The sequence below is a fragment of the Sorex araneus genome, chromosome 8 (genome assembly GCF_027595985.1).
Source record: "Sorex araneus isolate mSorAra2 chromosome 8, mSorAra2.pri, whole genome shotgun sequence".
Taxonomy (NCBI): domain Eukaryota; kingdom Metazoa; phylum Chordata; class Mammalia; order Eulipotyphla; family Soricidae; genus Sorex; species Sorex araneus.
Window position 1 is genome coordinate 46978323 of NC_073309.1, and position 15176 is coordinate 46993498.

At 51.0% G+C, this 15176-nt stretch overlaps 1 protein-coding gene across 4 annotated transcripts; it reads left to right on the forward strand.

Annotated features, from left to right (window-relative positions):
* Positions 1 to 66: 66 nt before the first annotated feature.
* LOC101556226 (zinc finger protein 45) lies at positions 67 to 14936 on the forward strand. 4 transcript variants are annotated; one of them, XM_055145279.1, is made up of 7 exons: positions 67 to 165; positions 4889 to 5295; positions 6984 to 7064; positions 7703 to 7746; positions 9686 to 9812; positions 10808 to 10903; positions 12347 to 14936. In XM_055145279.1, exons 4-7 carry the CDS (start codon positions 7732 to 7734, stop codon positions 14140 to 14142), a joined length of 2034 nt encoding a protein of 677 aa, XP_055001254.1. In that variant the 5' UTR covers positions 67 to 165; positions 4889 to 5295; positions 6984 to 7064; positions 7703 to 7731; the 3' UTR covers positions 14143 to 14936. The 4 variants fall into 4 exon arrangements, with proteins under 4 accessions (XP_055001254.1, XP_055001255.1, XP_055001257.1 ...); XM_055145280.1 differs by lacking the exon at positions 6984 to 7064; XM_055145281.1 differs by lacking the exon at positions 4889 to 5295 and having other exon boundaries at positions 148 to 165.
* The last annotated feature ends 240 nt before the right edge of the window (positions 14937 to 15176 follow it).

Consider the following 15176-nt stretch of genomic DNA (forward strand, 5'->3'; position numbering starts at 1 on the left):
CGGGAGGCGCTCCTGGGAAGTGGAGTCCGGAAGTCGGGGGCGCTTCTGGGAAGTGGAGTCCGGAAATCGGGAGGGGCCCCTGGGAGGTGAAGTTCGGAGTGCGGCGCCTACGGTGGAACTTCCGCTCCAGGGTGCTGCAATCGGGGCCTGAGCTTCTCTCCGGAGGTGAGTTGAGCCGCGGACCTCGACGACCTCTTAACATTTCCCACCTGGTCGTGGGACCTGCCGGCCGCCCCTTGGGACCCGGGAGAAAAGGCACTCCAGAAGCAGCGGGCGGCCGCTTTCCTAACCTCCTCTACAGTCCCTGCAGCGGAACCTCTGGCGTGGGAGGCGCTGGGGAGTGCTGGGGGTCCAGACGGGAACCCTCAGGGTTTGTGGGCTAACCTGGCTCCCCCGCTCCTCCATCCTTCCTTGATCACTGCCTCCCGGCGTGATGCTGGGCAAGTCTTCCTGTTTCAGTTTCCCTTTCAGTGAAAGGAGATCCTATGAGTGTTTCCCTGGCGTGTTTCTTTTGAGAATTAATGACAAGGTACATTTTTTTTTTTTAACCTCCTTTTTAAAGTGGAAGCGTTTAGGCGTGTGACAAGCTAGAAGCTAGCTTGTACACATTATTGCTAGTATATGCATCAGAAAGGTGTATTTCAGGGCCGGAGTAATAGTACGAACAGTAATAGCAGATAGGGTGCCTTGCAGGTGGCCCGAATTCGATCCTCAGCATTCCATATGATCCCAGGGCCCCCCCAGGAGTGGTGGTCTCTGAGCACAGAGCCAGAAACAAACCCTGAGCATAGCCTGGTGTAGCCTCCCAAAAAAACAAAAACAAAGATATTTCTCTGTTCACCATTTTTTGTCTGTGTGGGAGAGGGTTCTTTGTTTGGCTTTCGTTGGAGGCACACCCAGCGGTGATCAGCATTTACTCCTGAGTCTGTGTTTAGGAATCACTCCTGACGGTGTTTAGGGGACCATATAGAGTGTTGGGGATTAAATCTCGGTTGGCTGCGTGCAAGGCAAGGGCCCTGTACACTACATGCTGCCCTTGTTTTATTTATTTATTTATTTATTTGTTTATTTATTTATTTAGGGGGTTGGTTGTTCTTCACTCTGCATTGCTCAGGGGACCATATGCGGTGCCAGAGATTAGACTGCAGTCAGTTGCATCCAAGGCCTTAGCCCGCCCCCCCTTTCTGTCCCTCTGTTTCAACTAGTTAATTCTTATCCCCTCGGGGTCTGAGAGTAGGCTTAGGTATTAAGGTACTTGCATTGCATGCAGCTGACCCCAGTTTGATTCCTTCACCACGTGCTCCCATGAGCACAGAGCGGGGATTCCCCCCATGCCCTCCCCTCCATGCTCTCCCCAACACCACTAGATGTAAACCAAGCCCCCCACCCCCACCCCCAAGAAAAAATAAGGAAAGCAGGCTGTGCTCACATTTACTGACCAGTATTTAGAGAAACAGCACTGCGCCTTTTCTACCCTTAGAGGCTTTTTCTTCTTCTTTTTTTTCACTTTTTTGTTGAGTCACTGTGAGAGAGACTTTTACAAAGTTGTTCATGATTAGATTTCAGCCATATAGTATTCCAACACCCATTCTTCCACCAGTGTACACTTCCCAGCACCAGTGTCCCCAGTTTCTCTCCCATCACCCCATCGCCTGCCTCTATGGCAGGCACTTTTCTTTTCTCTCTCTCTCTCTCTCTCTCTCTCTGTCTCTCTCTCTCTCTTTCTCACACACACACACACACACACACACACACACACACACTCAAACACACTCTCCCTTAGAGGTTTTTTCAAGCACATGCACAAGAGCTGTTTCTTCCAGCTTCCATCCCTTCTGGGATTGAAGGGCTGCAGAAAGGAGGGGACAAATCCAGGACTCCTGGCAGTGGTACACCCCCCACCACCACCCCACAGGCCTGTTTTCTGCCACAGAAGTGTTTGGTTGTTGCTTAAATAATTGGGGAAACACGTAGAACAAGTACAGAGCAGAGTCCTGAGCACCACCAGGTGTGGCCCCACAAAGAAAAGTAATTTTAAGTTGCAGAAAGCTTTATAAAAATAAAGTGCTGCACTGCCAGAGGCCTGTGTGGTAAGCACTGCATTCACCGCCTGTTTTGCAGCAAAAATAGTGGAAATAGGGGATGTGTTTCTGAAGAGCACTGGGGTTTGTGGCTCGCAGTGCTAGAGTACCTTCCGCGCATGTGTGAAATCCTCGGGTCTATCTCTAGGATTTGAGTCTAGGTCATATGTGTCCTGGGTAGTCTTGACTTTGGCCGAGGCGTTTCGCTTTATTTTGTTTTGGTTTGCGGTCCCATTGTTGGCTGTCCATGCTGTGCCAGGGATTGAACCCAGACCTCCTGTATGAGAGAGAGAGAGAGAGAGAGAGAGAGAGAGAGAGAGAGGAGAGACAGAGACAGAGACAGACAGAGAGACAGAGAGAGAGAGAGATATCTGCGCAGTCCCCCTTGGGAGCTCACTGAATCTGGGCAGGCCCCATACAAGGCAAGTGTCTTAACCCCCATACTATTTCTCTGAGCCAACTTTTGGCTTCCTATCTTTCCTCATGGGCTGTGGGAACTTCTGCTTCACATCCTGTTGTCAGAGTGCCTGCCATGAGGTCAGCAGAGAGGAGTAACTCAGCGAGTGTGATGCCGGCAGCCACGGGCCAGAGGAGAAAGATCGCTTCTCTCCGTAGTCCTCTGTTCCCTCTCACTTCTGATAGGCCGCAGAATCCACTGACCTCTTCATATCATTGAAAAGCCTGCCCAGTTCTGCTCCTTTTTGTCACAGTTGAGAGCAACTTCGCTTTGAAACATTGTGACTACTGGCTCTTTTGTTTCTTGCATGGGGATTTTTGTGTGTATATCGGGTCTGAGAAGAGCTAACATTTGGTGGACACCTTGGGGTTCAGAATTTCTACTGCTCACAAAGGAAGGGGATGGTCAGTATCCATTGAGAAGAAATCGTGGACTAGATAACAGAACTGAGGTTGCCAAGCGGGAGGTCCGGGGCCACTGGAAGGGACCCTGGTAGGTGGTTTTCGGTACTTTGATGGTGGCTGTGAGGCAGTAACTCTCTACATCAGAAGCAGAAGCATTAATGCTGTTGTAACCTCACCAGCAGCAAAATTAAATGAAAAAATAATTTCCCCTGCTTTACATGCACCAACTCTTTTTTTTAAATTTATTTATTTTTAATTAGTGAATCACCGTGAGGGTACAGTTACAGATTTATACACTTTTATGCTCATGCTTCCCTCATACAAAGTTCGGGAACCCATCCCTTCACCAGTGCCCATTCTCCACCACCAGTAAACCCAGCATCCCTCCCACCCTCCCCAATCCCATCTCCCCCCACCCTGCCACTGTGGCAGGGCATTCCCTTCTGTTCTCTCTCTCTTTAATTAGCTGTTGTGGTTTGGAATAAAGGTGTTGAGTGGCCACTGTGCTCAGTCTCTAGCCCTCATTCAGCCTGCAACACCCTTCCCCCCGCATGGCCTTCGACTACATTATAGTTAGTGATCCCTTCTCTGAGTTGCCCTTTCCCCAGAATGTGAGGCCAGCCTCCAAACCATGGAGTCAACCTCCTGGTACTTATTTCTACAATTCTTGGGTGTTAGTCTCCCACTCTGTTATTCTATATACCACAGATGAGTGCAATCTTTCTATGTCTGTCTCTCTCTTTCTGACTCATTTCACTCAGCATGAAACTTTCCATGCCGATCCACTTATATGCAAAATTCATGATTTCCTTTTTTCTAACAGCTGCAGAGTATTCCATTGTATAGATGTACCAAAGTTTCCTCAACCAGTCATCCGTTCTAGGGCATTCGGGTTTTTTCCAGATTCTGGCTATTGTAAACAGCACATGCACCAACTCTTAATCTTTTCATTATCATGCTATTATTCTCTTTGAAATATGAGGAAATGGGGCCAGGGAGATAGTGCAAGGGGGTCGGAGCACGGGCTTTGCAGAATAGGAGGCCTGGCTTTAAGCCCTGATGTCACTGGATCCCTTGAGCACCACCCGCAGTGCCTCCCAAGCCCACAGCCAGGAGTCGCCCCCAAGCCCTACCGTGTGTGACCCAAAGCCCCAACCCCCACCCCCAAGTGAAAAAGCCCAAACGGTAACTCAGCTGTGTTGGGTTTCTGTTGGACAGCCTTGGGCCACGAGACTTAAGTTACTCAACCTGCCAGGTTGAATTGCTTAGAATCTAAATATTTAAAAGTGATTCAGGGGCAATCTGGGGTGATAAGGGCCACCAGGAAAGAAGGTTTTTAATACTTCCCGCTTCCTAGAAATGAGACACACAGCAGGCTGCCGAAGCTTGTCCAAGCCTCTTTCTTCCCTCTCAGATTGTTCCGTTGGAACCTGAGTCTGCTCCTACTACCAAAGGTAGCTTTTTACCCTCCCTTCCTTGAGCCTTTGCAGTAGATTGTTGTCCTCCCTGTCCTGGTTTGAGTCCTGCCTCCCTGTCTATCCCTTTGCCTCTGATTCATCCTCACTGCTCTTTTCACCATTTTCCGTTTTTCCTGAGTTCCTTTCTCAGTCAGCCTCCAGGGCTTCATGAAGCTGAATTTATTGAGTCCCCTCCCGGGCTCACCCCATGTTTCCCAAGGCCCTTCTGTCTGGCTCTGCTACTTAGCCATACATGGTGTAATTAGCAGTTTCCTTATTCTTGGACTTTGGGCAGTTGAAACTGAGCCTGGGCAATCATTGAATTCCTTCACTGATATATTTAAGGAGGAATTAATAAACTAACCTGGTGTCCATCAGGCAGACGATGAGTCATTTTGAATATTCCAGTGGATACTTGCCATATATTTTTATAGCAAGAGGCCATGTACACATGTGACTTTGTGGGGTTTTTTGGGTTTTTTTTGGCAGTGCCCAGGATTGAACCTATGGCCTCACATGTGCAAGGCAAGTGCTCCCCCGCTGAACTCCATCACTGGCCCATAGACGCTGACTTTGAAGAGTAGAACATACCTTCCTAAGAAGATATTTTTAAAAGTCCGGAGCCTCTCTTCCTGGCCAAGATGACCCCAGTCTTGCCCATGGACAACCTCTGAAAGACCAAGAAGGGAAACATGCGAATAACAACCCATCAGCCTCTCCAGATCCTTCCATCTGCGATCGGCCTTGGAATGGCTCACTTGAGGCAACTTGAGAACGCTGCTTCTGTTAATCTTTCACGCTTCTGCCTGGCTGCCACCTGCTGGGACTGGCCAAATGTCTACCGAGCAGTTCCTGTGTGACAGGCATTGGCCCGAGTGCTGGAGATAGAAAACTGAGTAAGTTCCATTCCCCTCACCAGCTCACTTACCCATCCATTATTGGCTCTCCTATAGAGCTGATGGAAAGATCACCCTGCAAAATATTTCACTGAACAGAGTGAATAAGCGGAGAGTTGGAACAGAGGGAACCACAAATTCTGAAAGGGTATTACTTATAAGACTGGAAAGTTTTTCCATGCTCGGGTTTTTAATTTGAGGTGGAATGAATAATATTATTAATAAGCAATTAGGGCCAGGGCTGGAACACATGCCTTGTGTGCAGGGGCTGAGGCCCTGATTTTGGTACCTGGCACCACCAACTCACCTAGCTGGGCAAGGAGTGTCCTTGGGTCCCCCCACCCCCACCCCCAGCCAATGCAGTTTTCCCTGACTTTCCACACACACTCTGGAATAAGTATCATTTAAGAGCTACCCAAGTGTTGTTATTGAGGCTGCCTTGTAAGGTTGGGCAGGTTATGTACTGCACAAGTGTGCTCACTGCAGGGCTGCATAGTCTCTGGATTCTTGCCCCACATCAGCTCCTCATGCCACCCTGAGAGAGAGGCACACTGTTGCTCATCCATGAACAGCAACCACTTGAGAGAACTTCTTGGGGGGACATTCAAGCTGCCAGACATTTCTGTGCTGTTATTGTTGCCATTATTCTCTGCTTTCTAGATCAGTCACTGAGACACAAAGACGAACAAAGTACTAGCAAGTCAGAGATGCCCAGATTACATATCCCTGCTTACATCAGAGGGCCTGCACCCTTCAGCCCTTCATAACTCTCTTCTCTGTTCCCTGAAACAGACCCTTTGGCTTTATAGTCCTGTCTGGGTTTTGTTTGTTTGTTTTTGGGGTGGGGGGTATACATACCAGGCAGTGCTCACGACTTACTCCTGGCTCTTTACTCAGGGATCGTTTCTGGCAGTGCTCAGAGGATGCTATAGGGTTCCAGGAATTGAACTTGGGTTGGCCATGTGCAGGACAAGTGCCTAACCCACCACTGTATTATTTCCTTGACCATCCTTTTTATTTTTTGCAGAGAGCAGGTGGAGGGAATCACACCTGGCATTGCGCAGGAAATACTCCCATCAAAGTGTTCAGGGGTGGTTCTAAGCCGTGCCCAGGGACATGGGTCCTGGGGATCAGACCTGGGGCTCCAGCATGTGAATCATGTGCTCCCCTTGTTTTGCACTGTCTCCCTGGGTTCCCTTCCTGCCGAGTTCTCCAGTTCTCTATTCTCTCCTGTGAGACTCGCATTCCCATCTGCCGTTACTGGTAGAAGCACCGGAGAGGAAGATAGAGAAGGCCAGCTCTGGTAGAGAACTGCCACCAGGTGTTCTCTGCCTCCCGGCCAAGCCTCAGTTTTCTCCTTTGTAAAAGGGGAGCAAACAGTTCTAATCAGCATTTATTGAGAGCTTCCTCAAGTGTCAGGACATTGCCTAAGTGACTCATTTATTATTTTTTCCCCAGTATTTGGTTCATGCCCAGTGATGCTTAGGAGTTATTCCTGACTCTGCACTCAGGAATCATTCCTGGCAGACTTGGGGGACCATATGGGATGCTGGGGTTAGAACTCGGGTTATCTGCATGAAAGCAAACACCCTCCCCACTGAATTATCTCTCCGGCCCCTTATTGTCTCATTTATTTCTCACAGTAATCCTAGGACAGTCCTTATTTTTTTTTTTTTATCTCGTTGTAGGTTCTCACCTCCTACAACGAGGCTCAGGGTTTTGATGACCTGAGTCAGAGTTCCATGACTCATCCCATAGTTTCCACACAGGTATGTGCACTTTTGCATGTGGCCCACCCTGATTCGATTCCCCACCACGGTATAATGGTCCCCTGAGCACCTGTAGGGGGTCACTCTTGAGCACTGCCGGGTGTGAAAATACAAGACAAGGGGCCAAAAAGCAAGTATATCAGGAGTTACTCCTGGCTTGCATACTTGCCTTGACCGTGGCTGACCAGGCTTAGACACTTATCTTGCTCCTGGCTGTCCCGTTTGATCCTTTGCACTATATATGGTTCCCTGAGCATTGCTAGGAGTGATCCCTGAGCATAGAGCCAGGAGGAGGCCCTGAGCACCTCCAGTTGTGGCCCCATATACAAAAAGAAAGCAGAGAATATCAGCTCTTGGTGACAACTCCTAAAGACTGTTGATGAGGCTGTGTATCACCTGCTTTGCTGCTGCATTGCTGCTCTGGGATGATGCTCCCTCACAGCGTCCTCAGAGCTTCCTGCCTCCTGTTTCATTCCTCCAGCTCTCCCATAGATAGGCAGGATAGATGCTGCACTCATGCCACTGTGCTGAAGGAGCACCCAGGCTATGGCTATGTCGCGTCCAGCAGCCAGAGTTCGTGACAGTGTTGGCAAGATTCTGATGGCTGTTTTCTCCCTGTCCCCTTGTGCCTTCCTCAGACCCAGCCTTTCCAGAGAAGGAGGACAAAATGACCAAATTCAAGGTTAGTCGGTCTTGTCTTTCTGAATTTAAAAGTGTCGTCTCCTCAATTTGATGTGACTTGTTTCTCTTTGAAGGACTTGAGCAATGTGACTTGAGCCCCTCAACCATACCCAAGACGAGGTGCTGCTCTGCTTTTGCATTCAGTGGAGTCACCTTTTCTAACTTGATAGGCAGTGCCAAAAATCAATAGCAGGCAGGGTCGGAGAGATACTACAGCAGGTTAAGGCTCTTGCCTTGTATACGGCTTACCTGGGTTTGATTGCTGTCACCCCTGAGAGTTCCCAAATCTCTCCAGGAGTGCACAGGTCTGGGAAAAAAAGAAAAATAAAAGAGGAATAGGGGGCCCTGGGAGATAGCACAAGTATCCGGGGTTTATGAGGAGCCTTGGCTTGATTCCCAGCACATGGATCCCCCAAGCACCAAAGAAAAGGAGGAAAATATTTATATCTGCTCAAAAATCAAAAGCTAAAAGCTCTTAGTAGAAATTTTACAGAACCAAAAGATAACCCGGGGCTAGAGCGATAGCTCTGAGGGGAGGGCGTTTGCCTTTCATGTGGCTGACCCAAGTTCATTCTCTGGCATCCCATATGGTCCCCCGAGCACCACCAGGAGTAATTCCTGAGCTCAGAGCCAGGAGTAACCCCTGAGCATCGCTGGGTGTAACCCAAAAAGTAGAGGAAACCAGTCCATATATGGAAATATGATAAGCGAATAGGAGACCCAGTAAGTACACATAACCAGAATCAGTTTTTTTTCCCCCCACTGGCCAGATTTCTGGGGATTGGGGCTAGAGTGGTAATATAGCAGGGGGGACACTTGACTTGCACCTGAGTGACCCAGATTTGATTCCCAGCACCCCGTGTTCCCTGATATCCATAAGGTCCTCCAAGCCCTGCCAGGTGTGATTCCCTGAATGCAGAGCCCCAAGTAAACCCTGAGCGTTGCTGGGTGTGACCCCCAACAAACTAAGTATGGGCTGGAGTGATAGTGTAGCAGATAGGGCTCTTACCTTGCACACAGCTGACCTGGGTTCGATCCCTGGTATCCCATATGGTCCACTGAGTGCTTCCAGGTGTGATTCCTGAGTGCAGAGCCAGGAGTAATTCCTGAGCATCACTGCATTTGACTAAAAACCAAAACAAAACACCTAATAAAAAAGAACGATTCACAGCGGGTAGGGCGTTTGCCTTGCATGCGGCCGACCCGGGTTCAAATCCCAGCATCCCATATGGTCCCCTGAGCACGGCCAGGGGTAATTCCTGAGTGCAGAGCCAGGAGTAACCCCTGTGCATCGCCAGGTGTGACCCAAAAAGCAAAAAAAAAAAAAATAAAAAATAAAAGAACGATTGTCCTCACTGGCTGGCCAGGTGGATCACATGTGTTCCTACTCGGGGATGCACCAATGAGGGAAGTCATGAGAAAAGAGCCTGCTCTTGGGGCTGGAGCGATAGCACAGCGGGTAGGGCGTTTGCCTTGCACGCGACCGACCCGGGTTCGATTCCCAGCATCCCATATGGTCCCCTGAGCACCGCCAGGGATAATTCCTGAGTGCAGAGCCAGGAGTAACCCCTGTGCAGAGCCAGGTGTGACCCAAAAAGCAAAAAAAAAAAAAAAAAAAAAAAGAGCCTGCTCTTACATACTAGCTTTGAAGCTTCAGAATCCTGGATGCTGCCGGGGGGGGGGGGGGGGGGGGGGGGGGGGGAGGGGGGCCCTGCTTGGGTCTGATCCTAAGAGAAGATTCCATGGGGAATCAGCATCCATTGGAAACAGTTGTTTTCCTCTGCACTTAATCTGCAACCTGATTTGTTACTGTTTGGAATGTTTATGTTGTCCTCAAGGTGATTCTGGTCTGGCACAGCCTTCCGCTCTGCCTAGTTGTTTCCCTTCTTCCAAAGGGTTCTTTGTTGGGAAATTGAGATGCCCTTTGTTTGGGGTTGCAGGAGGTGGTGACATTCCAGGATGTGGCTGTGGTCTTCTCAGAGGAGGAGCTGGGGCTGCTGGAGCCAGACCAGTGGAAACTGTACCGGGAAGTGATGCTGGAGAACTTCTGGAACCTGCTGTCCCTGGGTGAGGACATTCCCTGAGGGACTGAACTTCACCTCCCGGTATGGGGGGTGGCCTTGAATGAATCCAGCTTTGGAGCTCCTGTACCAACTTCAATTTTCTAGTCCTTCTGAGACAAAGATGGACTATTAAATTCTGTCTTTCTTTTGTAGATTCTTTTTGTTTTGTTTTCTTTGCGGGGGGGGGGGGGGGGGGAGGGCTACTCCTGGCTCTATGCTCAGGGAGATCACTCCTGGTGGTACTTAGGGAACCCTATGGGGATTGAACTTAGATTGGCCACATAAAAAGCCGGGGCTCTAACCTTTGCCCCAGCTCTCCTAACTCCTGGGTGGTACTCTTGACTGGGTTCTTCCATGCATTTGGGTGGTTGCTGTCCTCACTTGCTGTGACGCTTACACGCTTTGGTCTCAGTTCTTTCACTCACTTGGTTGACTACTCTGGAGATTGCACAATTGGTTGTGATCCCGGGTTACCTCCAGGTTGGCACTCAGCGTGTGGGTGGTGCCAGGGATGGGACTTGATGCCTTATACTTGCAAGGCAGGCATTCTACCCCTGAGCCGTCCAGGGGTCCCTTCTAGACTTTCCCCCTGGCTAGAGTGTGTTTTGTGAATGGACTGTAAACTGGCAGCCTGACCGTGCGTTTTGGCCTTCGTCAAATTGAGGTCATCTCCAATTAGCAGCTCAAGAGCATATGGCAGTAATTGCACATCATGGCAAAAGCCGTATGGTCTGTCGCCAAGAACAATGTGAGAGAGAAAACTTAAAAACCCCACCTTTGTGTCTCAGGGTGAGACCACACACCTATCATAGGGTATGATGAAAAGAGCCATTTTTTCCCCTGCCTTAATTTATATTTAAGACTACACCCCCTGGGTTTATGCCCTCCGATGGATTAAATGCATATTTGAAAGTTCAGCAGCTGCTGTCTTGAGAACTGCGCAGTAGCATCACAGTCCTTTGGCCCTTTAACGGATTGCTGGTCCTTGCCTTTCCTCAGGGCATCAGTCCTTCACACCAGATGATCTGTCCCAGCTGGGGAGAGAAGAAAAGCGCTGGGTGCTGAGGACAGTTACCTATAGTGGCGGCAGCTCGGGTAAGATCCTTGGGACTCTGCGTACGTCCTGTGCCCTGGTCATCTCCCCAGCTCTACTGTTGGTTCAAGACTGGGCCCGGACTGGACCAGGCCAGAGATTACTGCAGCTGTCTTGGTTGCACTTTCACTGTTACTTGACCCCCGTTTTAGGGGAGAGGTGGGATTGGGATATACCCAGCCATGCTCAGGGGCTGTTCCTGGCTCAGTGCTCAGGAGTGACCCCTGGCGGTGCTCCAGGATTTGAACTCTGGCAGGATACAAGGCAAGCCCCTTAATCACTGTCAGTTATCTCTGGCCCTAAGAGCCACTTTGTAGGCAAGTTTCCTAAGAAAATATCTGCTCTTGATTGGGAAAAAGAAATTCTCAGAAGATCTTGAAAAGATAATTTCCAAGTTAGGTTTTTTTTTGTTTGTTTGTTGTTTGTTTATTTATTCATTTTGGGTCATGCCCAGTGATACTCAGGGCTTATTCCTGGCTCTGCACTCAGGAATGACTCCTGGTGGTGTTGAAGGACCACATGGCATTGGGGATCATACTTGGTTTTTTTTTTTGTTTTTTGTTTTGGAGGTCACACCCAGCGATGCACAGGGGTTACTCCTGGCTCTACACTCAGGAATTACTCCTGGCTGTGTTCGGGGGACCATATGGGACGCTGGGATTCGAACCCGGGTCGGCCGCGTGCAAGGCAAATGCCCTACCTGCTGTGCTATTGCTCCAGTGTGTGGGGATCATACTTGGGCCAGCTGCACGATGCACATGCAAATTCGCCCCTGGAGCTAATACTTGAATCCTGTGGTTTCATCTTTGCACAGATACTTGAGGAGTTTTGCTTGTTTGTTTTTTCATTCAAGTGACCACGAACTTTCTAACTTCTGGCTTGCTTATGAAATGTAATATTCTAGGACTAGAGAGATAGTACAGGGGTTAAAGCACTTGCCTTGCATGCAGCCAACCCTGGTTTGATCCCCAGCACCGTATATGATCCCCTGAGCACCACCAAGGGTCACTCTTGGCAAGATACAGGGCAAGCCCCTTAGTCTCTGTGCCTTATCTCCGGCCCCGAGAGCCACTTTGTAGGCAAGTTTCCTAAGAAAATACTGCTTTTGATTGGGAAAAAGAAATTCTCAGAAGATCTTGAAAAGAGCCCATCCAGAGCCCAGAGCCAGAAACAACCCCTGAACATTACTGGATGTGGCTCACCCTCTGCCTTCCCCCCATTCCCCCCCAAAAAAAATAAATAGTATGATTCTAAGTGGGTTTCATTAATACACAGTGAATGGAGCATGGCAGACCACCTCTTGCCTCCTGGAGGCAGGTAAATCAGAGGGTGCAATATGTGGTGATGTAGTCAAAAGAAATTTTCTGAATAAGTAAAGCCTGAGGTGTGTGCCTTTGTTTTAGCCTATGACAAAACCTTCACATGCCTTCTCTTTATTCTCTTAGTTCTTTCAGGAGACAAGAATCTGAATGAGCTGGAGGCTCTCCAGGAAGAGGCATCAAAGTCCCTGCCCCGTGGGGAACTTTCCTGCTCACAGATCTGGCTCCAGGTTGCGAAGGAGTTAGCCAAGTGTCAGGAATCTGTAGTGCGTGTTCACATGGGCGCCTCTCAGTTGGAAAAGCAGGGCGGCACCCTCTTGGAAAATGGGGAACGTGGCAAAGGCTTCCGTCCGAATATCTGTCTGCAGATGCACCACAGAGTCCACCGTGCAGAGAGACCCCCCATGGGGGAGGACGGGGAGGACAGTCCAGTTCCCAGCACGCCTCGCCAAGAGAACCAGCCGCCCCCGGTGGGCGAGAAACCCTATAAGTGTGAGAAATGTGCCAGCTCCTTCCGTCGGCTGTCAAGTCTCCAAGCCCATCACAGAACCCACAGCAGGGAGAAGTCACCCAGGGGCGACATGTGGTGCCAGATTGTCTCTCAGTGGTGCCCGCCTCCTCACCAGCACGTTGTCCCCGAAGAGCATCCCCACAGATCCGCGCAATGTGGGAGGAACATGGAGGGAAGCTTGCCCGGCCCCGTGAGACCCCCTTGGGCTCAGGAGTGTGGACTCGATCAGGGCACACCCCTGTGGCCCCGCCGGGGCAGCAGCAAACCGTACCGCTGTGACGAGTGCGGCAAGGGCTTCAGCTGGCTGTCCCGGCTGCAGGCACACCAGCGCACCCACACGGGCGAGAAGCCCTACAAATGCCAGGTGTGCGGCAAGGGCTTCAGCTACAGCTCCCACCTCAACATCCACTGCCGCGTCCACACTGGGGAGAAGCCCTACAAGTGTGAGGAGTGCGGCCGGGGCTTCAGCGTGGGCTCCCACCTGCAGGCCCACCAGACGAGCCACACGGGCGAGAAGCCCTACAAGTGCGCCGAGTGCGGCAAGGGCTTCTGCCGGGCCTCCAACCTCCTGGACCACCAGCGGGGCCACACGGGCGAGAAGCCCTACCAGTGCGACGCGTGCGGGAAGGGCTTCAGCCGGAGCTCGGATTTCCACATCCACTGCCGCGTGCACACGGGCGAGAAGCCCTACCAGTGCCAGGAGTGCGGGAAGGGCTTCAGCCAGGCGTCCAACCTGCTGGCCCACCAGCGGGGCCACACGGGCGAGAAGCCTTACAAGTGCGACACGTGCGGGAAGGGCTTCAGCCGGAGCTCGGATCTGAACGTCCACTGCCGGATCCACACCGGGGAGAAGCCCTACCGCTGCGAGAAGTGCGGGAAGGCCTTCAGCCAGTTCTCTAGCCTCCAGGTACACCAGCGGGTCCACACGGGCGAGAAGCCGTACCAGTGCGCCGAGTGCGGCAAGGGCTTCAGCGTGGGCTCGCAGCTCCAAGCCCACCAGCGGTGCCACACAGGCGAGAAGCCGTACCAGTGCGAGGAGTGCGGGAAGGGTTTCTGCCGAGCCTCCAACTTCCTGGCCCACCGTGGCGTGCACACGGGCGAGAAACCCTACCGCTGTGAGGTGTGCAGCAAGCGCTTCAGACAGAGGTCCTACCTGCAGGCGCACCAGAGGGTCCACACAGGGGAGAAGCCATACAAGTGCCCCGAGTGCGGCAAGGGCTTCAGTTGGAGCTCGTACCTGCAGGCCCATCAGCGCGTCCACACAGGGGAGAAGCCCTACAAGTGCGCCGAGTGCGGCAAGGGCTTCAGTTGGAGCTCGAGCCTCGTCATCCATCAGCGCGTCCACGCCAGTGACGAGGGTGGCAGAGTCGCAGCCCCTTCAGAGAATGCCTTTTGGCAGGAAGCGCAGTGAGATGCTTTCCAAACCTCAGCTAGAGCCCGGATGCGTCTGATCATCAGGACTGTCTTCCTCTTCATCGTTTTCTTCATCACACACCTGACAGCACTGGCTTGGTCAGAAAGGGCTTCAGCCAGAGTGGGCCATGGGGACCACATAGCAGAGAAGTCTCCTGAGCATGGAGACAGCAGGACTTGGTTCAGAAACATAACCCCGAGCAGGTACATGACAGGAGAGACTTAGGGCGGAGGAGACCTCCCTGCAGAGAATCAAACCTACAAAGAGCAAAACCCCATAATCTCCACAAGAACACATGAAGTAAGGTGAGGGGGGACAGTTTTGACTCATCTGCTCTGCCTTTCCAGCACCTGGTGTCTTGTTACCTTTCAAGGTTTTGTTGAATAAAAGGGCAGACCACCCTCTGCCATCGTGCTTCCAAAAGGAATTCTGCAAGATTTGGAAGATATGTGGATTGGACGCAAGTTCCTTTCCCCCAACCCTGCCGCTCCTGTGAACTAGTGTTTCTCCCACTGCAGGGGGCAGCTCACTAGAGGGTCCAGAGAGCGTTTCACCTGGCTGTGACCTGCACTTTAGATGCGGCGGTGCCATGTGAGGCATCAGGAGTATGCATAAATCTGTTTGTTTACAGCGTCATGAATTTTGACAACTGTTTGCACTTGCTGTCACCTCCCCCCCGCCACCCCCCCCCCCCCGGACAATGTACACAAGGTTTCTGTTAAGCCAGATGGTTTCTTTATACATATTTCCTGTCAGTCCCCACCTGAGTGACAACAAACCTGGTTCCTAGACAGCAGAGTGGTTGTCTATTCTTTTTATTGCTTTTTGGATCACATCCAGCAATGCTCAGGGGTTATTCCTGACTCTGCACTCAAGAGTTAACTCCTGGCAGTGGTTGGGGGACCATATGGGATGCCGGGGATTGAACCTGGGTTGGCCACGTACAAGGCAAATGCCGTACCCGCTGTGCTATTGCTCCAGCCTGGTTGACTGTTCTTGAGCTTCACGTGGGCTCACTCTTCCCCTGTGAT

Coding starts and splice junctions, on each gene's coding strand:
- LOC101556226 (XM_055145279.1), top strand. Junction 9,813..10,807: donor CTGGAACCTGCTGTCCCTGG/GTGAGGACATTC, acceptor GCCTTTCCTCAG/GGCATCAGTCCTTCACACCA. Junction 10,904..12,346: donor CTATAGTGGCGGCAGCTCGG/GTAAGATCCTTG, acceptor TTATTCTCTTAG/TTCTTTCAGGAGACAAGAAT.